A 26,397-nucleotide genomic window follows, 5' to 3' on the forward strand; every position below is an offset into this window, starting at 1 on the left:
AATTTCTTGCTGTCACATTAGTGACACATCTCAGAGATTAAAAAATTCAGGTCAGTCAGGATGAGCACAGCTCTGCGATAGTTTTGCTAATGCAAACTTTCTGCAGTGTTCCTTGATTTTTCAAAAGACTAGGAGAAAGAAATCCCTTTCTCTTATTTGTGCAATCAGATATATAACTGAGAAAAAGAATGAAGATGAAGAAACATCCTATCCTAGCCAGTCTCACTGTAGTTAAATGCTGAAACGGCCTTGCCAACCCTGTTCATAGCACATCATCACCACTATGTTATTTTGATAACTTTGTTAAAGAAATATTTGAGGCGTATTTTGAACTTGACTTTGGTATCTAAACAATTGACAGATTTTAATACATTGAATGAATTCCCTCCTTGCATTTTACGTAACTTAAATATCTTTGTACCCCTAATGTGCTTTTTTTTCTCTCAAAAAGAGCTCTCAGAACTTCTGCAAGTTGAAATACCTTGACTATCTTACTAAATGTAAGGAAAAATTATTGAATTTTTCCTAAAACTCTGAATCTCAAAAAGCATTTAGAGATTAGATAATCTGAACAAGTGTCACTTTGCAAAAACTGTGCATAAAAAAAAGGCAAGCCTTCCCCAAGAATTTCTGTAGAGTAATCCTAATTAAGATTCGCTATTGAAATCCTGGGGTTTCAGCAGAACATTGATTACTTTTAAAATGGTGCTGCTCACAGCTAGTGGCATAGTCGATGGCATTGCAGCTAAATATTTTCCATGTCAAATAACACCTCACCAGGAAGAATTGTTTATTAGTGAAGAAATTTAAATCTTAATTTTTGTGATCTGGGGGACAAAAAATAATGATAATAATAAACAACCAAAAAAACCCAAAACCAAACCAAACAACAACAACCCCAAACACAAACAAAAAAACCCAGGAATTAGTAGGGCATGCATTGTTAAAAACCTTACGTTGTTGAAACCCTGCAATAATTACATGTCAATACTAAGCTCAGAGTGTTGTGTTTGTTTCTAAAAGGGAAAATGCTAAAGATTTAATATACTTTTCAGTTTATATAACATGCTATTTCAGCAGGTTACCATTTGGAATAAAATAACTGCAACCCAACTCTGTTGAGGGTAACCAAGGTGCAGGAATTGGGCTGTGGTGCTGGCAGTTGTGCTCAGTGGGCAGGCCCGGTTATCCCGTCTGTTAGAAAGGGCCCTGCAGAGCTGGGGTCACCCGGTACAGCTGTGTTGCAGGACACTTGGAGAAGAGGGCTTCTGGTGCAGAAGCTCTTCTGGAGAAACAGTCTTGAGTGTAGTAGAGCTGCTGCCTCCAGTAAGAAACAAGTAACAATCTACAATTTGTTCTGCCGAAGGAGTAATGGATATGTTTTGGGAGAGGATGGGAATGCCGAGCCCCTAACAGAGTCCAGTCTAGTTTGACCCTTTGGGAATGGCTGAGATCTACATGGTACCTCAGGCTTTTCCTGCAGTCAGTAGGAATTTGTGGCTGTACAAACACTTTGTAAAACTTAGGCTCCAAAGCATCACAATCATGGCTTGATTATACCCCCCCACCCCCATCCTTAACTGTTAAAAGAAGAGATTAGATAAAGCCAGAGACACTTTTCTTGCTCTGTCTCCATCAAGGTTTAGGTCCAGTTCCTTAGGAATTGCACACACCAGGTCTATGGTATTGTGTACAGGTATCAGTGAAGCCATGGCCACCTTTGCGCTGCTCAGTAGATATTGCCGTGTTGTGCGTAGGACACCTGTTGAAATGGTGCCAGCCTGATCAGGGACCCTTGCAAAGGAGCTGCTCTGCTGTGCGGGTCTTGGATAGCACAGCTCCACTGCTCTGTCACTGTCCCAGTGCCCTGTGCTTCTTGATCAAGAGGGTCTGATGGAGCCAGGGAGTCCCTGCGCCCAGGAGGAAGATCTGGGCAGTTAGCTTAGCAGCACAGAGGCTCTTTCTGTTTTCAGTGACATGCAAAGCAGCCTTAAAGGGGAGTCAAATCCTATTGACAAGTTAACAGTCTGTGTTAATACTCTTTGCAAAGCCAAAGACATCTGTCCTATCGGTACAATTTACTCAAGTAGGATGAGGCTGAGCATGCTGGAGAAAGAAATTACTGTAGTAAGAAATCTCTTATATATTGCTAAAGTGATTGACAAAGAAATGGTCATTAGAAATCTACCAAAAGAGAAGTTAAAACAGTACATTATGTATATGATATTTACATATCAAGCTCATAAGGTGTTTTTTGCTATAGGCAATTAATAATAGAGGTGGAACTTGTTTTCCTTTTTTTCTTCTTTCCTACTCTACACCCTTGAAACTTGTCCCCTGCTGGGTTTTGTGTGTGTACCCATAATAACATTCCTAGTTAGTGGCAAAAATCTGACAGCACTACAGGTTTCTCTGTGAAAGAGTTCATTAAATGCCAGCCAGTAATCCGGTGGTATTTGCTAAAGTAATGCTGTAAAGCCTATCTGTTTCCCTTCCTTCTTGCTCCCTTCCTTTCAAAATAAATTTCTCATTCTCAGTAAACACAAGAAGAAAAAGAGTCAGAATTAATGTTGGCAAATCGTTTCTATTAAGTGAAAAAATGGAAGAGCCATATTCGTTGACAAACTCTGACTGAGCTGCATTACCTGACGATAAAGAAACATTGATAACTACAGACTATATTGCCAGTTGAAATAAATTTACAGTCATTTTGCATTTTAAAACATTGCAAAGAATGCAATAATGATAAACTGGATGCGATTGGAATCTGGCAAAAGGTTTTAGGAGATATTTATGTATTCTAGATCTAGTATATTCCTTCTCATAATATATTTACTGTCTCTCAGAGTTCCTGACAGCAAAACCCAAGCAGCTGTTGAAAATCTGCCTTGAGACAAACAGCACGTGACAGGCCAACTCCTCCCACGATTACCTCTCCATCCTAGAAGCCACTTGGCACAGTTCTCAAATTAGCCAAATCTAGTTAGGGTGGGACTTCCGAGCAAGGCCAAGGCAGCTGGGAGATGAACATCTCTGTGCAAGCCCTGCCAGCAACCTTACGATAGGAACCTGGCAGCAGATGAGGAGGAGGTTCCCCAGGGGAAGGTGTCAGCACCGCTCCTTTAGTGGGCTGGGGGAGTTAATCTACCATAGTTGCAGCTACCCTGATGAGCAGAGATGAGGACAAGGACTGCATGAAGTCTGTCTCAAACTTGTTGACTTTGGAGAGGAGGGTGGTTTAGGGACTGCTGTTAAGTGACCCGGTTAAAAGCCAGCTAGAATAAGAGACCTTCCTAGGGGTACAGGAGATCTGCTAAACATGTTGCCTTCCGCAAATGATAAAACAGCCTCTCTGCTTGCTTTCTAAATGCAGTCATGTTTTGTTACTTTAGGCAGTGTTAAAATGCCGAGGTAGGTGCTAATCAAAAGTATAAATAAAACAAAATGTCTGGAGGGAAACAGTGCAATGAAAAATGTTTTCCGAAAATGTACAAGGACTGAAACTGTAGAGCATTTCTCTTTTGTCAAGACAAGTTGGGAATTGCTTATTGCAGTCTCCAAGCATTATTAAGGGGCTCAGCAAGGTTATTACTTAGTTACAGTACTGAGAATTAAAGAGGTTGCTTAGGAAGTACTGTTGCGTACTTGTATTAGCTGCAGTGGTGGTTTAGCATCCTATAACTTGTAGTCATTTTATCATTACCAAAATACCTGCGTATACAGAACTTTCAGTGAAGCCAGTCCATAAGAACTTACATTCCCAAAGCATAGGGATTAGACATCTCCGTGCAAGCTATGAGCAAACCCAATAGCAACCAGTCCTGTCTGCCATCAGGAGATGGTAAAATACAAATCAATGCCTGATTTATCATTTGCAGTGGCCATCAAATACTTTTACGTAACAGTATTAATTTAAATTCAAAATTTTACTTCTAATCCATCTTAGTACATCCCTGAAAACATAGGCCCTGTTTCTAGTCATAGTAAAGTTTATAGATGTTCTACCAATGACTCTCCAAAGCGAACTTTCCTAGTTGCCTTGCTGTCATGTACCACAAATTGTGTTATTTCTCAGCCACAGTGGTGTCAAAGACTGAGCTAAAGCTCACATGATTAATCTGAAATGGTAGTATAATTGCAGAAATGAAGGATAATCTAATTTCTTAAAGTGCATTCTCTTTGCAATGTTTATGATATAAATGTTCACTTGGGAAATATCTTTGTGCTTTACTGAATTATGGGGATTATAGACGGTTGTCTCATGAGATTCATAACTTCATTAAAGTAGATGTTAGAGTGTATGTGTGCACAGTTGCACACAAATAGTCTTTGACTACTGTACTAAGGTCTTGCATTCATGTAGTGTCTAATGATGTTCTTTTACCTTTGTATCAACCTTTTTGCACTCTCAGAGGCTGCAATTGGGAATATCAGTTACTTTGTGTGTATGATACATGTTCTTACACACATATGGGTAAGCATCTTCAATGAGCTGTTTCTATTTTCTAGCCATGTGACCATGGGAAACAATATTGCATTTCTTTTGCAGTTTTGTTAACTTGTCTATAAATAGAATTGAAAACAAAAAATTCAGAAATTATTGAGGTATTGCAGATCATAACTTTTATCATAGTTGTGAATCACATGTTGATTTTTTGTTTAGAAAATGTGTTTACCTATGGAAGCATGACAGCAATCAACCACTTCCTTCTCAGGAATTTAACTTTTAAGGAAATATTTTTTAACAATGTCAGTAAAGCAGAAAATCAAGTAGTTTCAAAATAATACACTATAAGATCCTATGGTTGCTTCTGGTTTGTTTTAGCCCTGTGCTTTCAAAAAGATTTCCAAACAGAACCTGCTGCAAAATTTTGTACAAGTTGGCACTTGAGGATATGTAGGCTCTTCAGGAGCCAAATTGATAAAATCAGTAATGACTTAGAAAGATTTTCTCTATCCATTTTCTCTATCGATTGTAGAGTTTTTTCCTGCTTTGGTTTAATCCATCATGCCCTTTAAATTGCTATTAAATTTTTAAACATGACATTTGAAAAAAGAAATGCAAAATGTTTACATATGATGGACTCAATGAAGATCTTATAAGGAGTCCTGTGAAAGATCTCGTGTGTTGTTGAATGCATAGTGCTATGTAAGCTGTCAAAGGAACACTCAAGCTATATTAAGATTTTCTGTCTCATAGGAATGAAAATTATACATCCAATTTACTATAGTTCAGATTTATTATTCATTTATATGGACATACCACATGTTTGGAAATACAGTAGAAAATTCTCAATCACCTGTTGATTTGTCTTCTCCTGACTGAATAGGAAGTTTGGGGCATGATCCTAGCCCCAAACTGATAAAATGAAACAGTTTTGCAATTATTCTTTTAATGTTATATTTGTCAATATAGTTTTGTAAATACAATGCGGAGCTACGCTATATTATCTCATGTTGTATGTGTGTATATATGTATGTGTTTGTGCACACAGACATACTTGGGTGCTGTGGACAAAATATTCAGGTTGAGACAATGCAACCACAACTCCAGAATTAACCTCAGCAACTGGTGATTTTTTTTTCTTTTTCTGCTTAGATGGACAAAACCAATTTTGAAAAAGGGTTACAGACGACGGTTGGAGTTGTCAGATATTTATCAAATCCCTTCTGCAGACTCTGCTGATAATCTTTCTGAAAAACTAGAAAGGTATGAAAGATTCATGACATAACTTTGTTTCAGGAATCACACTGCTGTTTACCATTAAAAAGCTGTTCGATAAAATATTTAAGTAGAATTGGGTGTGAGCCAATGGCATCCATTGGCTGACTCAAGTGCATCCTCATTCAGCACACAGTTGTCCTTTGGATCCCTGGTGCAGCTGCATCACCTACATGCACTGAATTCCTATATACAGGTACCTGTGACATGTGTCCATTGACTAGTGAGGCTGGACTCACAGTTTCAATGTTAGTTTCCTATTCTGCTGTTCTTGCTTCTCAAAATAACCTTGTAAAACCTTGTTTTGTTTTTTTCTTCAACAAAATAATATTCTTCATTTCCTTTGATACCATTGTTGAAAGACTAATTGCTCCTGCAGAAATCATGCCTTGACTTTCCTCATTTAAGTTTCTTCTCTTCTCTACACTGTTTCAGAAACTGCACTACACCTCGGACTAACTTGTACAGATACAAGTGCCTAAATCCAGTCCTTCTCCCCCAGCTTTCCCTGGTAGAGCTTTCCCTGGTGTGCCGGGGCAGCTCATATCCGCTGTGTTGTGCCAGTCCAATTAACCTTAATTGCAGTGTGACATATGCATTCAAAACTGATGGAAAGTATTGAGAACACTGGTATGCTTAATGCATTTTGATAGTTTATAAATGGAATATTCTGATTATTTAATATTCTATTGAAAAATGAAGAAAAGGGTTAGCTGAGGAAATTCTTAGGAACTGTACATTGAGTTTTGACAAAACATGTGCTTTCTGTTTATAGCATTACTTTTGATCAGCAATTTATTATTGAATTGAAAATTATTGTCCCAACAACACAGGTTAAAAATAATGCCATGCAGTAGAAAAGGCACATTTTTGACGCTTTGTTGATGTTTTCTTTTTTCTTTTTTCCTTTTTTTTTTTTTTTTTGAGACTGGAAGAGCTCCAAAACATTTATTTGCCTATTATTTGTGCTTTGGTCTTAAGTACAGAAGGTTTCTTTAAAACATACAATGTGACCTTTTCATGAATTAATTCCCCACAGGGTGATGTATGGCTGAGTATTTAAAACTGCCAAATATGTGGCTGAACTAGGTTTGAACTTTTATTGATCTATCAAGTAAATGAAGCCCAGGTCTTTGGGGTCTCTGCAGGGCTTTCTTTCATTAGTCACCTTAGCTAAATCTCCTTGGATATACTTGAGTGGATTGAAGTATGTCAGGGCCATAGACCCACGTATTTGCTCATGCAAGTTAATGGTCTTGTTTTTTTGGTTTCTTTTCAGAGAATGGGACAGAGAGCTGGCAACTTCAAAGAAAAAACCCAAACTTATTAATGCTCTTCGACGATGCTTTTTCTGGAAATTTATGTTCTATGGAATAATGCTATATTTAGGGGTAAGATTTGCTCTTCAGTAAAGTTTTAGTGTTCCATACATAGATCCAGGTCTTAGGGATTGTTAAATTAGTTTGGAATCCTGTGAATAGCTACTGATTTTGCTCCGTGTATTGCTTATAAAGATGATAAATAGAGAGAGATACTCAGGGACTTTCATTAAAAAATAAAAGGTATTCTCTGATCGCATCTTAATATCTTAAAAATTATTATTATGTATGTTTTAAAATGTACTTAGTGCTAGGTACTGGCATATGCTTCTCCGAGTGCAAGGAGGGCACCTGAATCTTTGTATCACTGCTGAACTAAAGTATTTATTTTCTCATGTTGCGGTTTTAAGAAGTTTCTAAATAATTTTCTACCCTTACATTAAAACAAATGACAGTACAATTTCACATGATTTGGTCAATTTTTTCTTAGCTGTGTGCTAAGTGAAAGCACACCAACACCTATACCCTCAAGTTTTAATCATTTTGTATAAAACACTTGAAACATAAATAAGAGTAACCTGAACATTAAAACACAAGTCCTTAACTACATGCAGACTTTTCAGCATTAAAAGGAAACTTTTAAAGGGTGAAAAGTTTTAATGCATCAGGCAGCTTTTCAGGTCAAAGAGTGTTTTACAGGCTAAGCATCAAATTTGGAGCCTGACTTCTCCAAGTGTTATGCTGCAATGGTTCCACCCCAATAAACATCCATGGCGTCCCTCCTGTTTACATGGTTGTGTGAAAGACAGGCTGATCTTGCAGATTACAAAGTAGGTAAATTTACTTAGGGTCCTGGGATGAAAGTCCTGTAAAATATTCCTAAGTGTATTAATTTGGACTGCTAATGATGTGAATGTTCTGGTTTAGATCACTGTTGATTTGATTTGGATAGTTAATAATGGACTACAGTTTTACTTCAGGTTAGATTTGCCCCTTAGAATTATGGAAAAATCGATGGTTTCTTTCTCTTGTAACACCGTGTCTAGGGGAAATGACTACCAGCAATAGAATGAAAAAGTCACAAAGTAAAATGGTTGAGAGAAAAAGGAAGAAATTCTCTAAAGAAAATGGAAATCACTTCCCTTAAAATGCAGCAATCACGTTCTTTTTAGTCTCTCAAAAAATTCAGGGTTTACCTCAGTCTGTCATGCTGCTTCATGGATTCAAAATGAAAAAAGCCCTACAGGCCTTGATTTTTTGTAATCACATTTAAACTGTCCCCCAGATGTAGCCCTTAAAGAACAACTCTAAAATTTCTCAGCACCAAGGCTTGATTTTAAAAAGAAAACCTAGAGTGAAAATGCTCTTTACATTATCTTTTTCTTCTTTCTCATGTAAAGATACACTCACATGTGTATGTACACAAATTCTAATTAAAAATAGGGGAATCAATAAATTAGCTCCCAAGGCAACTTTATTCTCTCCCAGTTTAAGACTCTCTAACTTACTGGAATCTTGTCACGAGTGAAGATCCTCGGGTTTCCTCTCACTGTCACTCACCTCAGTCTGAAGTCACCACTGCTGCAGATCTAGTTGGAAGAGATGTGCTGTGCTCGTCTTCTCTGTACACAAGGGCTGCAGAAGGAGAAGGGAGAGGAGGTGATGGTTACAGTGCTGGCTGTGCTCACTCTGGGGGGCTTTTCTGCATCAAACCCTGGGCTGCCCTCTGGCCGTTTGAGTGTTGTGCAGGGCCGGTAGGAGGCAATGTGGCTGGAATGAAACTTGCTGAATCGATTGTTTGCCTTTGTCCAGGTAGAGCAGCTAAGCATTTAGGACAGGGCCCCCTGCTATCTAATGGGCTGTGTATTAACTGTTCTTTCTATAGTCTTTCACCTTGTTTGGTGACTCTTCTCTGGGACAACACCCTTTCTTTGTGGACTTCTGCCAAATTCTGTCTTGTATTTGCTTCTACCACCTCATTACTGTCTCTAATTTTTTAACATTTTTTCCTCACCAAACCAGCAACTTCTTATTCATGTCAGATTTGTATTTAAAAAACCCATCAGTTTTACAAATTGAGTCTACCATGCACTATTATAGGTGTTCCTACAGAGTCTGCCAGCCAAAACTATTGCAGTAGTGCATTTCTGTTCAAAGTTAAGCAGCGTTTGAGGGCTTTTGCCCTCAAGTTTTGAAGACAACTTGTTTTCCTAGAGTACAGGCAAGTGAAGCATTTGTAGGTATGGCACTGTGCAGGGTACATGCCTCCATGTGGACTTTTTAAGCTGAGTACTATTTTAGACCAGATGAGGACAGAACAGGACTGCAGGATTTTTGAGTCATATTCTTTGTGGTTTGTTTTTTTTTTCCTCCTCATTTCTTTAAGAAGTGCAGATGTGCCATTCAGCACACAGTGAACAAAATCTGCACCTTTCACAATGAAGATGGAAAGATGAAATCCTAGTTTAAATTCTTGATTCTTTTATCATTAGTCTTCATTTTATTGAAAGCTGTAAGAGGAAGAACTTGCTGCTAAAGCTGCTGGTGTTCTTTTCAGACCCTGCTCACGGAAATTAATGGGAGCTTTGCCATTAATTTGTATGGGGACAGGATGTTGTGCCGTACTGGCATAGGTGGAACCAAATTGTGTGTTCTTTTGAACTTCATTTTCCTTTCAGCTCTTCTCTTGTCTGTTCCCTGAGATGTTTTCATGGCACCTTTCTTGGAGCATGGTATAACTCTGCTGACATCCCTGCTGTTTGTGTAATTGTTGTTGCAACTGGCATCACAGCTTTACTCTCATTAGATCTAGTAGTTTCTCTATCTCTCCCTGTCCCTTCACGCGCTGCAGGTAATGATGTTATTGCAGGGTGGACACTTGTGCTCTGGACCCCTGGAGTACTACAGCTCTTCCTCAGAAATAGTGTTGTCTTAGACACGTTGAGTCACTGCACTTAATGTATCTGCTCCCCTGCAGTTTGGAACAGCTTCCATGTTTCACCTCATCAGCAGTTGTGGCTTGCAATTTAAAGAAAAGGTGGTAGGGCGGTGAAACAAAAATCTTGCTTTTTAGCACAATACCAGCTAACAAATTTGGTACTTGCCAGAAAGGATCGTTTTGCTTCTACTTACATTTTTATCTTATATTCATCCCCGTGAAAAGTGTATTTCCACTCAGGCACAGCAGCTGCTGACATTAACTTAGAAATGATTATAGTATCATATCCCAAAGGACTCTAATGAGGATTTCCTGAAGTTCTCGCATATAGGTCACGGGTGTGAGTGAGGAGGCAGGGAGGGATATGAAAGTCCCGAAGCACTTCTTGAGCATATGCCAAAACAGAGATGTGCATTATTGTCTTCAGATGCAGAATGATTGAGCATATGGCGGATACACATAATGCAAGAGTTCTCATTGTGTAAGAATAGCCATACCAGGTCAGATTAGCACAGTATCCCGTGTCAAACTCTTGTTTCTCTTCAGATCTTTTTTCTTTTCATTGCGATTTCTGAGGGGGGTGTTTCTGAATTTCTCAATGGCCTATGATGAATGCAGATGGAAGACCAAGGACAGGAGAAGAAAAAACATGACTCTTGAAAACTGGATTCTTTGTTAGGTGCACAAATCCCATTACTTTTTTAAGCAGGTCATTCTAATCAGTTTATTTATCCATGTTTATATCAGTGGGTAATTTTGAGGTTACAAAAGGAAAAATGAAAAACAGGTAGTTCTGCTTTGATTTCTATGCAGGCTGGTCAATACATAAGCTGATAAGTCTCCACTGTAAACCAGTGGTTTTCTTATACCCCATGAAAGAGCAAATTATTTGGCTCATTGCCAGCCATTATTCTACCCTTAGTCAGAAAATCACCTTTTTTTTCTAGTAAAGTAAGCATGTATGCAATACCTTTATACTCACAACAAACACAGCACCAGAGCATGGCATTTTCACTGGAATAAGCGTAAATAATAATTAAAAAAATCTTGTTATTTTAAGCCAATATATAAAAGCTTATCTTGAAATCTCTGAGCGTATGAAAGCACCGCATTGTCCTTGAGAGGTGACTGTTTTGTATTTTGTAAGTTTTGGGGAGTTTTGGTTTGCTGCTTCGAGATGGATATGGTCTAAGCACAGCTGCCTTGGGTCATGTGTGTTTTAATAAACACTCCTCCCTTTGCCTGCTGATAACACCGAAGTCTGTCAAAGCTGTCTCCAGGTTCACAGCATTTGTGTTGGGGCAGAGTGGTGTCTAAGTTGGGAAATGTAGTGCATAGTACAGGTATGCTATTTGAGATGTAAAATGTCATCTTTTATGTGGAAAAAAGTGAATGATGAATATCAGCTCCATCAACTGTGATATTCAAAAGTACAGTTTGTAGCAGTACTTGGGATTTCTCTTGTGTAAGAGGCCAAAAGGAACCTAAAGAAGAAGGAAAAAAATTAAAGGGGATTTCCCCAATATTTTTCCTGGTAAAACATTAATTACAGCTGAACTTCACTGGTTAATTCTCTCTGAGTCTCTGTTTGGTGGTCCCTGTGGTTTTCAGCTGGAAGGCAGTACCAGTAACTTTTTGGCTGAACTTAATGCTTCTGTACAAAAAAATTTTCAACAGTTTCTTGCTATTTTTGAATTATCAGGTGCTTTCTGCTGAGTCACAACAGAAAGAAGCATAAGGAGACATGCATAAAAGTTCTTAGCACTAAATATTTTTACACTGAATATAACAATGAAGCAAAGGAGCACGTATGGACTTCATGCCCTTCAGAAGCTCATGCGGAAGATGAAGCAAATTGTTAGAACACAGCACATCGATGATTTTTGCAGTGATTGGGGAAGGAAAGAGCGGACAAGAGACAAAGTTACGGGAGTGACGGAAAAGGGCAAAGTTATGGGAGTGAAAGTATGAGAATGATGGGGATATGATGGGAAATGGAAGGCAAAGGTGAGGTAGTGCTAGTGGGGTTTAATTGCAACAGAAAAGGAGGCTGAGGACAAATGTAATAGCAGGCACAGGTAAAATCAGGGCTGTAGCAGATCATTTGGATGCCTTGCAGTTAAGCAACTTGATAGCCCCTCCTTTTCCTTTCCTGCTCTGGTTTTCTACTATTTCATTTATCCCAGCATGGCAAGTGCTGGTATTGCCAATGCTGGATGGACTGGTTGCTCTCTAGGACTTCACTTAAACCTGCCTCCCCTGCCATTCACACCCTCTCATCCTGCTCTTCTCAGAACCCTGGATACAGTGTCTAGAACTGTTGAGTAGGATGATCAAACTTGTTTATACTTTTATTCTGTTGCTATTTCCATTTACTTTCTGGTTTAGCTATATGCTCACTGTGTTGTTATGGTGATGGTGTTCATTTCAGCAGCTCTGAGTCTTCCTGTGTCCTGTAATTCCAGTAAGGTGCAGTGGGAACTGTTCCCTAGGGGCCAAGACAGAGATCCAGCCTGTTAAACTGGGTTCAGTCATATGATGCGGCTAATCCATTACAACTCTGAAAAGTAAATGTGGAAGCTTATCTCAGTTGTCACTTTGGAAGGAAATGATCAAACAAAGTTTACAAACTAGATTTACTTTGGTGGAGTTGCAGGAGCATCAAAGATTAAGACAGCAGTGACTTGCCTGTTCTCCTATGCAATTTCTGCAGCTTTCTGTGGTTGACACAGCAAAAAGACCTGGCTTCCTCATTTAAGATACAAAGCTGTAAATCTCAGTTGGTAAGACTTGAAATTAAAATGTTAATTCTTTTGAAAAAAGTCAACAAACTACTATTTTTTTATCTTATTTTTGTCTGCAGGAAGTCACCAAATCTGTGCAACCCCTTCTGCTGGGAAGAATAATAGCTTCCTATGATCCAGACAACTCCAGCGAAAGATCCATAGCCTACTACCTGGGCATTGGCTTGTGCCTTCTCTTCCTCGTGAGAACACTACTCATACACCCTGCTATATTTGGTCTTCATCATATAGGAATGCAAATGAGGATAGCTATGTTTAGTTTGATTTATAAGAAGGTAATTGTTTCATTTACACTCAAAGCCAAACCTCTGTCTGGAGCCTACGCAACTTTTAGGCCAGTTTGTTGAAAGATTGATAGTTTTGTTAGTCAAGGTACACAAAGTACACAAAAGAATAATGTGGCTAACGTCAGTTTCTGACAGCTCTCCATTCCCTAAGTCCAAAGAATTAAATACTTGTCTACAGCTGGTTTGACTGAAGTCAGCCTCTGTATGAGTTCAGACTTGCTGGATATGTAGTGAGATGCCTTAATTGTTCTACCACTGTGCTCCTCTTATGCACGTGTATCACAAAGGAAGAATAACATATACCGGTGGCCAAAGAATATTTTCAAATGAGGATTAGAGGTGATGATTTAAACAAGAAATATAACATAGAGGGGATTGAGTTTGAATGATACTGTGTGAGATCTCTATAGCTTGAAGAATCAACAGATACTGATGCTTCTTATGTTTGTAAATCCCAAGGTTTTAAAAGGTATTTGGTTTTACCAATAACAAAACCAGCTAATTTAAACAAACATCTTAGTTACTCTAATATAAAGCTCACTGTGAAAACATCTTTCAAAAATATTTGTCAGGGTAGGCACAGCAGAGGGTTTTTGAGGATGCACAGCAGCACACAGCATGCATGCTTAATTAAGACTCACATTTGAATATATATCTATATACATAAAATATTCAGCAGAAAACAAGGACTACGTCAATAAATCAATATTTGTAAAGCAATTTAATGGCTATATTAAATTCAAGTGACATAAATAACAAGTCTAATTAGAATTCCTTTATTGTATAAGCAGATAAGTGAATTGTTTTTTATACTACTGTACCACTGCTTGTTATTTTTATCTGTATTTATTCTGTTTTATGGGAATGAGTTATATGGCCATTTTTCTATGGTTTTATTTTCTTTTACAGATCTTAAAACTGTCGAGCAGAGTTCTAGATAAAATAAGTACTGGACAACTGGTCAGTCTTCTTTCCAACAATCTGAACAAATTTGATGAGGTGTGTCATCAGTTATTTAGTGATCCATCAAATACAAATGTAATACTTCAAACTGTTCATGACAAACATTAAGGAAGGAAGCAGCGTAAATGACTGCACTGAGCACCCATTGTAGATATGAAATGAATCACTGCCTTAAGGAAATGTGTTAGCAAGTGGTCATGGAAATGCTCATGCTGATACTTATGCATCCTTTATCTCCTATGTTGATTAGTAGAGGAAACCTAAAACCCAGGTATACCATGAACACATGCTTGTTCTAGAGTCCAGTTGGAACCTTGCAGGAAACCTTTGTGTTATGCAGTTGGTTTCACAGAGGTCAAAACTTGCTGGTTCAATCCTTCCATACTCTTTTCCTGACCACCGTAATTTTTTACTGTGGTGACCCTGTCCATTCCTGTCATTAAACAAGTGATGACATTCAACATCCTGTTGCTACTATTACCTACTCTGCTAAAAGTGAATAAGTGTTGATATAAGACCTTGGTAGGAACCATTCCCAACACGTCTGTTTTAGACAATACTTCTGGAGTGTCCTTTAAAACTTCTCTTTCATTAAAGACACGGAGGTAAATCCCTGCTAATGGCTTTGGGGACCAGAAACTCTATGAACTTCTGTTCAGCATGTATGTTTAATTGGCCCATTGGTAGTATGGGGTTTCCTTCCTGTGAAAGAAGCATGATCCAAGAGACTGCAGACATATGGCTGGAACTGTAGGGTCTGTCTATTTTAAGCACTAAAGTACTGTATAGAGCAATATCAGCTAGTGCTGGACAAGCTAGGACAAGTGCCCTATTGTTGCAGCAGTGTAGCTGCAGTAACACCGACCTCGGTGCAGCCCAATCACAGAATTCAGTCCAAAATCTCCCCAATGTCAAGGAACATTTTTTGTTCACACAACAGTAATCTCTTCACCAAAATAATATTTGCCTCCTATATCAGATTAAATCATTCTCAGAAGATTCTTTTGTGTGTTTTTCTCATCTTGCAGTCATTGAAAAAACCAACATCGATACCAAATTCTGTTTACTTTTACAAAGATGGATTTTTTCCTCATGCATATACATAGCAAAGAGACAATTTCAGACTGAACTTTGCCTTAAAAAATCAAAGTTTAGGTGTGGAATGTATACGTATTGCTGCACTGTCATAATTAACACCCAGAATGCTATGTGCTCAGGATCATAAATCCTCCTTTATAAACTTGTTTTACTACTGAAAATATTTGTACCATTCTTCATTACATTTTTCGAAGTGTCACTTTAATGGCTTCTTTCTTTTCATGCAGTTTTCAGAGCACATCTGTAACTTGTATTATTATTTTCTGCTGTGGGCTTCCACAGGGTCTTGCTCTGGCTCATTTTGTATGGATTGCACCTTTACAAGTGGCATTGCTGATGGGACTGCTCTGGGATATGTTAGAAGCTTCTGCATTTTGTGGACTTGCTCTTCTTATAGTCATGGCCTTTTTCCAAGCCTGGCTGGGACAAATGATGATGAAATACAGGTGACAAGACTGTTTTAAAATATTTCAATATATTTTCTTGAAACACGTTGGTTTAAGTTTATACCACTTTATTAAGGGTCTCTGGTTATGCCCTTGTTACAAAAGAGGAGTCCAAAGAGTGTTCACTGTGTTGGGAAAGTCACGGACAAGCCTTTACTCATGTAGTAGCAGCTGTCTGAACAAAAGGAAAGGTAACGTGCAGTAAAGGTAACATGCAGTAAACAGTGATAATGCTTTGTAGAATTAAATCTCCTTGTTAGTGACTTGATTTATTCTTTTTAAAGCTTGTATTTTCCCCTTAGTAAAACAGTTACTACCTTTCTAATAATTCATTTCACATTCTTCATAATTCTGCTAAAATAAATATTTTAAGCATACACATATAGGGAAAGTGTTTTCATAAGATATAATGGAATACAAACTAAATATACAGGATGAAAAAGATTAAGATTGACCTATTGCCTTTTTACTTTTAGGAATAAGAGAGCAGGAAAGATCAATGAGAGACTTGTCATCACCTCAGAAATAATAGAAAACATACAGTCAGTTAAAGTCTATTGTTGGGAAGATGCAATGGAAAAAATGATTGAAAGCATCCGTGAGTAAGTATTCTCATTTGTTAGTCAAATTTTTTATGTGCTCAGAAAAAAAAATCAGGTGGCTGTGAACAACACCTGTGGTCTCATTAGTTAAGAAGTAAAGCACAGATATTAATCCTCCATAAACTAACCGTGCATTCCCACACTGCCGCTTTGGGTTTTTTCCCAATTTGTCAAGTTTACTATGGAGGTGAGATTATTTTTTTTTTTTAATTTGCTTCCTCATTTGATATAATGATATTTCAGTGGTTAGTTTGCTCAGGTAAAACAATTCTGGCGTCTGTGTTTGCTTCCGGCCAACCCTATCCTCATCTTACAATAAAAAGCCCTTTTGTCATGGTTACTTAAGGCTTTACAGACTTCCCCATTCTGCAGTGAAGGAAAGAGTATGAGTCCTCTGCAGCCATTTCCTGAGAAATGCAATAAAGATGGTTTTAAATGTTACATGCAATCTGTGAAAGGATTGAAGTAGTACAGCTTCATGTATTCATCCTGCACAATTACATTAACATTTATTGCCTGTAGATGGCCTTGTGTAATGCTTATCTCTTCAATTAATATCAAGACGAAACTGGAACTACCAGACTTGAAGCAGAAAGGAGGTAAAGAGCTAACCTAGCTTTAACCTCATAGCCAAGAGCTGTGAGGAGAAGGTCTTCGTTACTAACAGGGAGTCCTGCAGGAAGGGAGAAGTGACATTGACTGATGGGTGACGCTGTACTAAAGCTGTCCCGTGTGTTTGTTTAGTCCTTTACAGAGAATTAAAATTCTGTGCCAGGTGTGTGATTGGGAAAATAAAAGAAATATAAGTGTCATATTATCATGTAAATAAAGGAGATGAAATTATATTATTATACAAACACCTTCTTGTTCAGCTGCTTTCTGAAAGACAATCCAAGGAAAGTGAAGTGTTCTCTACCTTTAAAATAATTTGTAATGATTTACTGTAAACAATCAGAGAATACTCAGTCTGAATCCAAGCTGTGAGTTCCAGCTCAAGGATGGAAGCAGGTTAGGATTCCCCTGCTGTCACTAGTCACATGCGTTGCTTTTTGGAAATTTGAGACCGTATGTTGTGAGCAAATCCTGTAGAAATGAACGAAATAAGATTTAGTCCACAAAATGTTCACAGAACCCTGGAAAAAAGACTGGCACTTTATGTTCTATATTTTCTACAATAATTATAGTGGATTTTGCAATGTTGGAATTCAGTTTTTATTATGATAGGCATGAATTGTTTTAAAGACAAGAATGCTAGCAATATTACAAGATCAAAGTACCTCTCTTCTACTTCTCTGCACCAAAATACTGTATATTTTTGAGTGATCCAGCAGGTCACTTGGTGAAGACATCACCAGAGCAGATCAACCCGGGAATGTTAGTATTTCAGTTGAGTTTTGCTTGCTGAGCCAGCCCTGCAGGGCCTCCCAATCAGTTGGCTTGTTAAGCGGGTGGGGAATGAGACCTTGTGTGTGAAGCCGTGCCTGTATTTTAGCAACAGTGTGTTATAACTCAGTTGTTACCAAACCTCTTCTGCATGCTGGTGTTTTCTGATGTGACCCCATTTAATCAACACTAATGAAACTGGCTAGACCAGTGCCCGTACTCTGGTAGATATGAGCTGCCAGGGCTGGCCATCCTGCAGGTGTAAGGCTGCCACAGGGAAACTCCCCTGGGAAACTGTGTCACTTCATAGGGATGAATATGGGCTGCCTCCTGTGTGCCCTCTGAAGCCTGTACTGATAATAACTGTTTGTAACAAGTGTCTGAATAAACATACCTGCACTCCTGTGTGTTATGCAATGTATTCAGGGAGGTGAAAAACCACAATGCCAAACTGTTCCCCTGAACCATAGCATAGCACTGGGAAAGGTGAAGTCCAAGGTTGGAAGTGTCTATACTTTGTCAGCAGAAGATACATAGAATCATAGAATGATTTGGGTTGGAAGGGACCTTAAAGACCATCTAGTTCCAACCTCCCGTCATGGGCAGGAACACCATCCACTAGACCAGGATGCTCAAAGCCCTGTCCAACCTGACCTTGTCATCTTTATATGAAACAAAGAATCTCAAGCTCGTGTATTTGTAGTGATCCTTGCAGCATCGCTTCAAAACCAGACATACACTGGTCTACATTCTATACGTGCGTGAGGCTTATAGCGTCACTTACATCTCCCTCCCAGTGCCCAAATTGCGTCAGCAAGACCTGTCCCAAATGAGTGCTTAGTTTATAGAGCTCTCAAGCCTGTAGACAGACCCACCTCTGGAAAATGTTTATGTGTGGCTGAGTCAGCTTGTGGATGGTACTTTGGAGCATACTGAAAAGGGTTAGTGCTTTGATTCTTCCTCTCTGGAGTAGCAGCTGTGTGCTTCGGCACTGGGAGGATTTTTGGTAGCTTCTATCCAGGCATTTGTGTGGGATTGGATGAGCACCAAGCCCAAAAATCTTTATTATCCCTATTCAGTGCTGCCACCCACAGTCTTATACAAACTCTGGAGGGACTTACAAGGCCCTTTCTCCAGGGCAGTGGCTGCCGCTGTGGTGGCGACCTGCATGCCTCACTTCTTTCTTCAGGCCTCTCTTGTGAAATACCTAACAAGAGGTGCTAGACCCCCTGCTCCAAAACTGGCTGAGCTCAGATTTTCTGTGAGGGACTTTTAGGAACACTTTGACTGACAAAATCTGGTAAGATGCTGGATGCATGTGGAAGTCTCATGTGTGCATAGTGTGGAGCTGAAAGGGGGTTCCACACAGCTCAAAAATCCTGAATGGACTTGTCATGCAGACACTGGCTCAATACTGGAAGACACATGAAGATTACCAGCTCAGCCTTTCAACACCATCACCGATGTGACTTGGAACTTACAGTATCCCAGTGGTTTGAGCACTCAACTGAACAGGCACCTGGAGTCTAGCTCCATCTGTAGCCCCGGTTAGTTGTGCTTGCAGCAGATCAATTGCTCTTTTGCTGTAGCAGAGGTGTCTCTGTTCTGGCAAAGCCAAACTGCAGGGCACCTGGGGAACATGAGGTGAACAGGGTCAAAATGAGAGCAGTCAACAGAAAGCTTCAGCATTCTGAGTTAGGGCCATCAACTCAAAAAATGAATTATGCTCCCTGGATTGTTTCTCTTTTTATTTGATAGCTTGCTGCAAGATGCATAAACACTGTGGAAGCAGCTAAGAGTGATCACCAGTTGCATTTCTGACTGCACAGCAGTCAGCAAGTTACCCTGTAAACTGAGCATCTACGGAGAAAGGAAGGGGGAGAGCAAACTCCCCACCTTCCACCTCTTCAAGCTGAGGTTAACTGATAGCTTACTTCATCGGTGAAGCTGTTAGTGGGGGGCTCTGCAAGAGGAGATGACACTACAATTGGGTTGTGGATTGTTCTTGTTTTTTTTTATGGTAATGTATAACAAATCTGGCATTCCAAAGTATCTAGGGGAATTATGCATCTAGATGACCAGATTATTATGGGATGATGCTTCTGGGAGTGTATTGTATACCACAGCATTAGATTCTTATGAATGGTTGTGCCAGGAATTATAGAGACTTGTAGCTTATGAGGTGTCTAAATCATGGCATAGATCATTATTATTTTGTCTGACATCTCTGAACACTGGTGCCAAATTTGGCTCCAATTAATTTTCAGGTCCAAAAATTGTTTAGAATCTTGCTTTTTTAACTTTGGTCCTAGAAAATAACAAGGATGAATGTGCCTCTGAATTAATTGTTTTGCCAACAGTTCCATCCAAATTACTTGTAAGATGTAAACTATGGAATTCTATACTAATTATTTGTATTTTTTTTTAACAGAACTGAACTGAAGCTAACCCGAAAAGCTGCTTATGTGAGATATTTCAACAGCTCAGCCTTCTTCTTTTCAGGGTTTTTTGTGGTGTTTTTAGCTGTGCTTCCATATGCTGTGATGAAAGGAATTACTCTTCGAAAAATATTTACCACCATTTCCTTCTGCATTGTTCTTCGAATGGCAGTGACCAGGCAGTTTCCCGGGTCCGTACAGACCTGGTATGACTCTATTGGAGCAATAAATAAAATACAGGTAGGGTACATGCACTAAAATCTTCCCAAGTACGTAAGCTAATTCTTTATAGCATGTTATCTTGTCAGATGATCAACAAAAGCGCACAGCACTTATACAGACTTTCCGAATATACTATATGTTGCTTTGACCACACACCATGAAATGTCATTATAAATCTTGATATTTGTTATATGGTTCCCCAGGCAGCAAAATCACAGGAGCCTCATGCTACCCACATGCTGCTTTTTTTGAAACAGTGGCATTTAGTTATTTCTTCTCTTTGCAGAATACGGAACTTAATAAAAATATATAATGAGTTGTGGTGCTCAAGAGATGTTTTTCCTTCAGAAAAGGAAGTACAAAATTAGTACATGTTTTATATAGCACGGCTTCCAGTCACAGATCTTCTGTTTTCCTAGCTATTAGTGGCAAAAACAGCAGGAGATTGTGGATCTTATGCAAATGTGCATCTCATTCATTATGAGTAGCAAACATAATTAAGGTACTAGTCAAATAATTATTGCTTACCTTACCTACTGAGATCAATTGCTCATATACCAGCATGAGAGGCTTATCTACAGAGTCAAATCAGGGTGAATTCTCATTAACTCTGTCTGGTATATCTGCTGTTTTGAAATAAATCAGTCCTTAGGAAAGGAATCCTTATTCTGTCTCAGGGTGAAATATTAGACTTTTCAAACCACCTCTTTTTTTTTTTTGGTAAAACATAAGTTTTATTATTTTTAGTGTGATAAAAATACCTAATATGGAACTTAAAGATCTTAATGAGAAATCTGAACTTTAATATAGAATAGGAAGCAGGTATTGGTTTTTTATTATTTTCAACTGGGCATAAAACTTGAGAAATCTAGCCATAAACCTTTCTGTTGGACATTCAGAAGGCTGCCTTGTTGGGTCTCAATTTAGGCAGCCCTTGTGCTCTCAGATTCCCTAGGTATTAGTGCAGTTATCCCGTCCCTCCTGTTTCCTGGAAGAGCATATCCAAAGCCCTGTCACAGAACTGACAAGCCCAGCTGTCATGCCACTGCCATCACTTTAGTGAATGCTTGTCTTTGGGGTTTTAGCTCTGTGGGTGCTCCTGAATCCATAAATAATCATCTCTTTGTGGCAGGTTCATTGTAGACCCCATAGACAGGCTGCACAGGATTCCAGAACACCAATGCCCTTTACTTGTCACAAGAAACATAAACAAAAATGAAAACTACTTAAACATTCTCTGCTTTAAGTTCATCAATATAGAGAGTTCAATGGGCCAGAGATGTCCCCTGGATTATTGTAGTTGCCCTGTAGCTACCAGACCTGTGTTTTCTAGGCCATGAAGTCTTCCAGGACCAGTGTTCTTTCTCTGTGTCTGCTCCAGCAACTCCACTGGATGACCCCACTGCCTTTGTTATGAAAGCCTAGCTATTGTTTCCTCCTTCTACATAAACTGTGTCTGTTTTGCTTTCCAGTTTTTTGGTTCATTTTTACCCTTTAAATTGTCTGCTTTTTCCCTTTTGCTGGTACTACTTGGGAAATTTGCAAGCTTACTGTAGAGAACTGATTTTCCCCCTTACCATCTGCTTAGTTTGTCCACTGTATTGCCCATGTAGACCTACTTGATTCTACATAATTTAAAAAGATGATTTAGGGGAGATGTTACCTACAGACTGCATAACCTTAACAAAATCATGGAACAGAAAAGTTATCTTTCCTACATTAGTACAGTTTTACTCTTTTTCCCTAATAGTATCCTAGAAGGTAACACAAGGCTCGCGTTTCTGACTTGTGTTATTTGAAATTACGCTACTTCAGTGCTTCACTGGCCAGGATCATTATTTGACTTTTTTTTTGTTGGTAGAGACATTATTCTAATGCTTTTAAACTTTTGCAATTTTGGAATAGGGAGATAGCAGCATGTAGCTGCTTTATTTCAATTTATCAGAGTGCAACCTTCCAAGTCTTACTCCAAAACCAAAGTTTATTTGAAAAATATTAAGGTCAGAGGGTGATGCTGCCTGATACAAGTCCTGAAAGCAAAGGAAAAACCAAGTTTTGATATACCAAATAAATTTATGGTTATGCTTTCAGTAACAATGAAAGAATTGGTAGTTTCAAAAATATTTCCTTCTGCATCCAGAAGACTCTGTATAAGCTATATTTATGCCTCACTCTAAGACCCTACAATGCAATACTACCATCAGAAATAGTAACCAGGGCTGAGCGTTAGCAAGGATGTTCTGGTTTGTGTGATACGGCTGTTGTCCCTTACTATTTCCTTTCATCTCCTTTCTTGGTGTTTCTAGGATTTCTTGCTGAAAAAAGAATATAAAGCCTTGGAGTATAATCTAACAACCACTGGGGTTGAGCTGGACAATGTAACAGCTTTTTGGGATGAGGTTAGTACTTTTACCCAAACTGAATTAAAACACAGAAGACTGTATCTTTTTTACTGAAACTTGCCTTGATGTTCTCTAAAATGAAGAGCCTACATTCCTTCATTTCAGCTGGCTTCAGATGACAGCAAGCAAGGAATGTATGGCAAGTAGTTAATGCATTGTATCAAATTATCCACGACTGAGAAACTTTGGAAGAGACCTTTTAATAAGTGTTAAGGTCTGTAATTAGTAGTTATTTAATCCAGTCTGAAAACAGAATCAGGCTGTGGCATGTATAAACATTGGAAAGCAGTTCTGTAATAGGCAAATTTTGTTTGTGTACACAAACTTAGGAGCAAGTCCAATAAATCCATTAAAAAAATATATATATTTAAGAATGTAATAAATCTGTTATGTTAATAGATAGGAAAAGTAACATTGGAAAAGTAATTTCATGTGTTTTTATAATTCCATAGTATGATATACATGTCTGCATATGCATGTGTTTTGTTTTTTTCTTTAATGTCCATACAAATACACATATGTGTACATTGCAGGGAATTGGAGAGCTGTTTGTAAAAGCAAACCAGGAAAACAACAACAGCAAAGCTCCTAGCACTGACAACAATCTCTTCTTCAGTAATTTTCCCCTTCATGCCTCTCCTGTTCTTCAGGATATAAATTTCAAGATTGAGAAGGGACAGTTATTAGCTGTTTCTGGATCTACCGGAGCAGGCAAGGTATTTCTATTTCTGTTGTTTCAATGAAAGTCCTGATAAATTTAAGAAATACTATTGTGTTGTTGTCTGTATTGTTACTGTATTCTTACTATCCTCTGTTTGATGTAAAAGTGATGTCTGCAGGAAAAAAGTATGAATAAACTGCAAGCTACAATAAAATGGCCAATATTTACTAGAAGTTTTACTCTGTGGCCAATATGAGAAAGAGTTTGCTGGATATTTTTTAAACGCAGAAGGATACAGACTTAATAAGGCAATAGCAATTTTAGTGACTTTCCTACCTTGCTAACATTTTGAGGAAAAATTTGAACACAAGATGGTCAGTAATCTGGCAAGCCTGATACTCATTAGCCAGGTAACCAAGATGTGTGTCCTGGACATGTGGTATATCTGGTCACTTGTGCTCCAGCTCCAACAGTGCCTCGCATGGACAAGCTCCCAGAATGGGAGAATGTGAAAGCCTGGGAAGGTGCTACTGAAATTGGTGTTTTTCTGTGAAAATTTGTGGTTTAGACTGATCATTGTTTTAGAACCTTAAAATGTTATGAATACATTTAGTTTGTAGATAATGCATCCAGTTAACCTTATTAATATAAAATGAGTTGAACTGTGATACTCATATTCACTTTGAACAGCAAGTAATTAGATGACTCTTTCATCTTGACTGGGTTTTCTGAGGAGATGTGAAAGTCAAACATTAATTACGTGTTTGACAACTTTTCCTGTTTAACACATTATTGGTGAATATATTCTGATTTCTTTAACTTGCACTGGGTAAAATCTTTGGTCTGTTGGAGTCAATGGCAAAGGACTCATCAATTTCAATGTGATATATTATTTTTCAGTAATGATACCAATAGGAAAGAGCAGAGGACTCAGGACATGATGAGGTTGTTTTCAAGTTGATGGGCTGAGGTGCTTTTTACCATGATATTTCTGAATTAACAGAATACTTTTCCTATGTTGCTGATAATCTCAGATGGCTATTGCTAAAGCCGATACTTGTAATGCAAAAATGTAAACTAGAAAGTGCTGAAGGACATATGTATATCTCCTTTATTCAACTACTTAGGAAATTGAGGAAAATTCAGGTCACACTGAGCAGTTAATGTGAGTATACACATACAACAAATTTGCAGTTTTCAAGGCAATAGAGATAGAAGACTTATTATCTGACAAATTTACCAAAACTAAGATTTACACCCTCCTCAAAACAAACAAACAAACAACTTATGCCTTTCCTTTCAGTCTTTTAATTTAAGGTTTCCTTCATGTTGTTTGAGGCTATTACTATATATTCTGGGAACTGTCAGGACTGTGAAAGAGACTGTACACTTACTTTGTAGCAGGTGTGAAGCCTGACATCAACTCTTTAACACTGCCTCAATATTAGATAGGGTTGTGTTTGGGTTTTGTTTGTTTGTTTTTCCATGTATGTTATATGGCACAAAATACGCTAGTTTAGTATCTGGTGTGCAAAACAGATTAAGTGGTTGTCATGTGCAAGATCAGAAATGTCTTACTCAGCATTTTGGAAAATTCATATTCGTGAGACTCCTGCTTATTATATAACTTGTCAGAGGATCTCTGGGCTTGACAGTATGAAACTGTGACTTTGACATAAATTTTTAGATCTTTGGCTATTACATCCCAGCTTTGTTGCCTGTTTATTAGTGATAAGAACACCACTGGAATGGCTCTGTAACATATTTTTCCTTGTATTTCTCAATTCTGTTCTTTGATCTAGTAGCCACTGATGTGTGACAAGGTTACTACAAGCTACTGATTAACTTTGAAATTATAACATGTCAGTACTGAAGTTGCAATCAATTCTTTTATGAAGGGAAATAGTAAATATACTTAGGTCATGTATTCACGTAAATGAGTTAACAGTTCAGATCACAGTTTGTGAGTAATTGTATATACATACACAAAGAAATTGCATTTTTCAAGGCAATGTGGATAAAAGGCTCATAAACACTAGCAAAATTGTAAACATGAATTGTGTTGTACAAAGAACAAACAAAATAGTTACTGATAATGTTAAAAAATGAATAACATTCTGTATATGTCTCACAGATAATTTTACCTTGTAAAATTAGTGGAAGTTTAATTAAAAATGCGTATTTTTGAGGCAGCATGCCTTTTTTACAAGATACCTTATGCAATTTTTATTGTTCATTGGATGAAGTTTCTCTCATTACAGAGGCGTTTCAGAACTGTATTTATCATGAAAATCTTCACGAATTGCAATTTATAGGGACACTCTTTACAAGACAAGTGTGCAGTTTAAGTGACTTAGCAGAGTGATTCTCATTTTGTTTAGCATTTCTCGTGGTTGTACAGATTTCTGATATACTAACCAAATGTTAATGACTTTTCAGACTTCCCTTCTGATGTTGATAATGGGTGAATTGGAGCCTTCACAAGGTAAAATTAAACACAGTGGAAGGATATCCTTTTCACCTCAAGTCTCCTGGATCATGCCTGGAACAATAAAAGAGAACATAATTTTTGGTGTATCCTATGATGAATACCGATACAAGAGTGTCATCAAAGCCTGCCAACTAGAAGAGGTCAGTCATCTAGGACTCTTAAGACCTGTGACCCAACCCAAGTGAAACCCCTCCCCTAGAAAATCAGGGAGTGGAGCTTTAAATAAGCATGACATTTCTGAGATTTAAGGTACCTAGCCTGGCGTCCCAGTTTTGTGGTGCTGCAGGTCAGCCTGTTGCCAGCTCCCTGGGAGATACACTGATGGTGCTGGATCTGGTAGTTTACACAACAGGAACTGGCTCGTATTGTAAGTTATCTGCCTTCTCAGTCTTCCTTGCTAGTGAAAAACCTGGGTAAACATATTAATGTTAAAGAAATGATGTAAAAAGTATAGTTCTTACAATGGGTTTTTTTTTCACGTTTCTTCCCCATGAAGAAGATTTTCCTTACAATCCTGAAAATTAACCTGTCTTCCTCCTTTCTTTTGCACTTTGAAAATGTCTCCAGGGATAATTCGAACTCTGTGCCGGAAACCTGAATAATTTAGAGGAAAATCTTGAC

General features: G+C 38.3%; 1 protein-coding gene across 3 annotated transcripts in view; it reads left to right on the top strand.

Annotated features, from left to right (window-relative positions):
* The window catches only part of CFTR (CF transmembrane conductance regulator), a 110,920-nt gene that overhangs the window by 30,243 nt on the left and 54,280 nt on the right, over positions 1 to 26,397 (top strand). For all 3 annotated transcript variants that reach the window (XM_065048802.1, XM_021285419.2, XM_005500867.3), the window contains exons 2-11: positions 5,600 to 5,710; positions 7,002 to 7,113; positions 12,843 to 13,058; positions 13,980 to 14,069; positions 15,414 to 15,577; positions 16,054 to 16,179; positions 19,994 to 20,240; positions 22,529 to 22,621; positions 23,158 to 23,340; positions 25,725 to 25,916. In XM_065048802.1, the coding sequence (XP_064904874.1) occupies positions 7,084 to 7,113; positions 12,843 to 13,058; positions 13,980 to 14,069; positions 15,414 to 15,577; positions 16,054 to 16,179; positions 19,994 to 20,240; positions 22,529 to 22,621; positions 23,158 to 23,340; positions 25,725 to 25,916 (1,341 nt within the window). In that variant the 5' untranslated portion in view covers positions 5,600 to 5,710; positions 7,002 to 7,083. The remainder of the gene's footprint in view (positions 1 to 5,599; positions 5,711 to 7,001; positions 7,114 to 12,842; positions 13,059 to 13,979; positions 14,070 to 15,413; positions 15,578 to 16,053; positions 16,180 to 19,993; positions 20,241 to 22,528; positions 22,622 to 23,157; positions 23,341 to 25,724; positions 25,917 to 26,397) is intronic.

This window comes from Columba livia, chromosome 1 (genome assembly GCF_036013475.1).
Source record: "Columba livia isolate bColLiv1 breed racing homer chromosome 1, bColLiv1.pat.W.v2, whole genome shotgun sequence".
Taxonomy (NCBI): Eukaryota; Metazoa; Chordata; class Aves; order Columbiformes; family Columbidae; genus Columba; species Columba livia.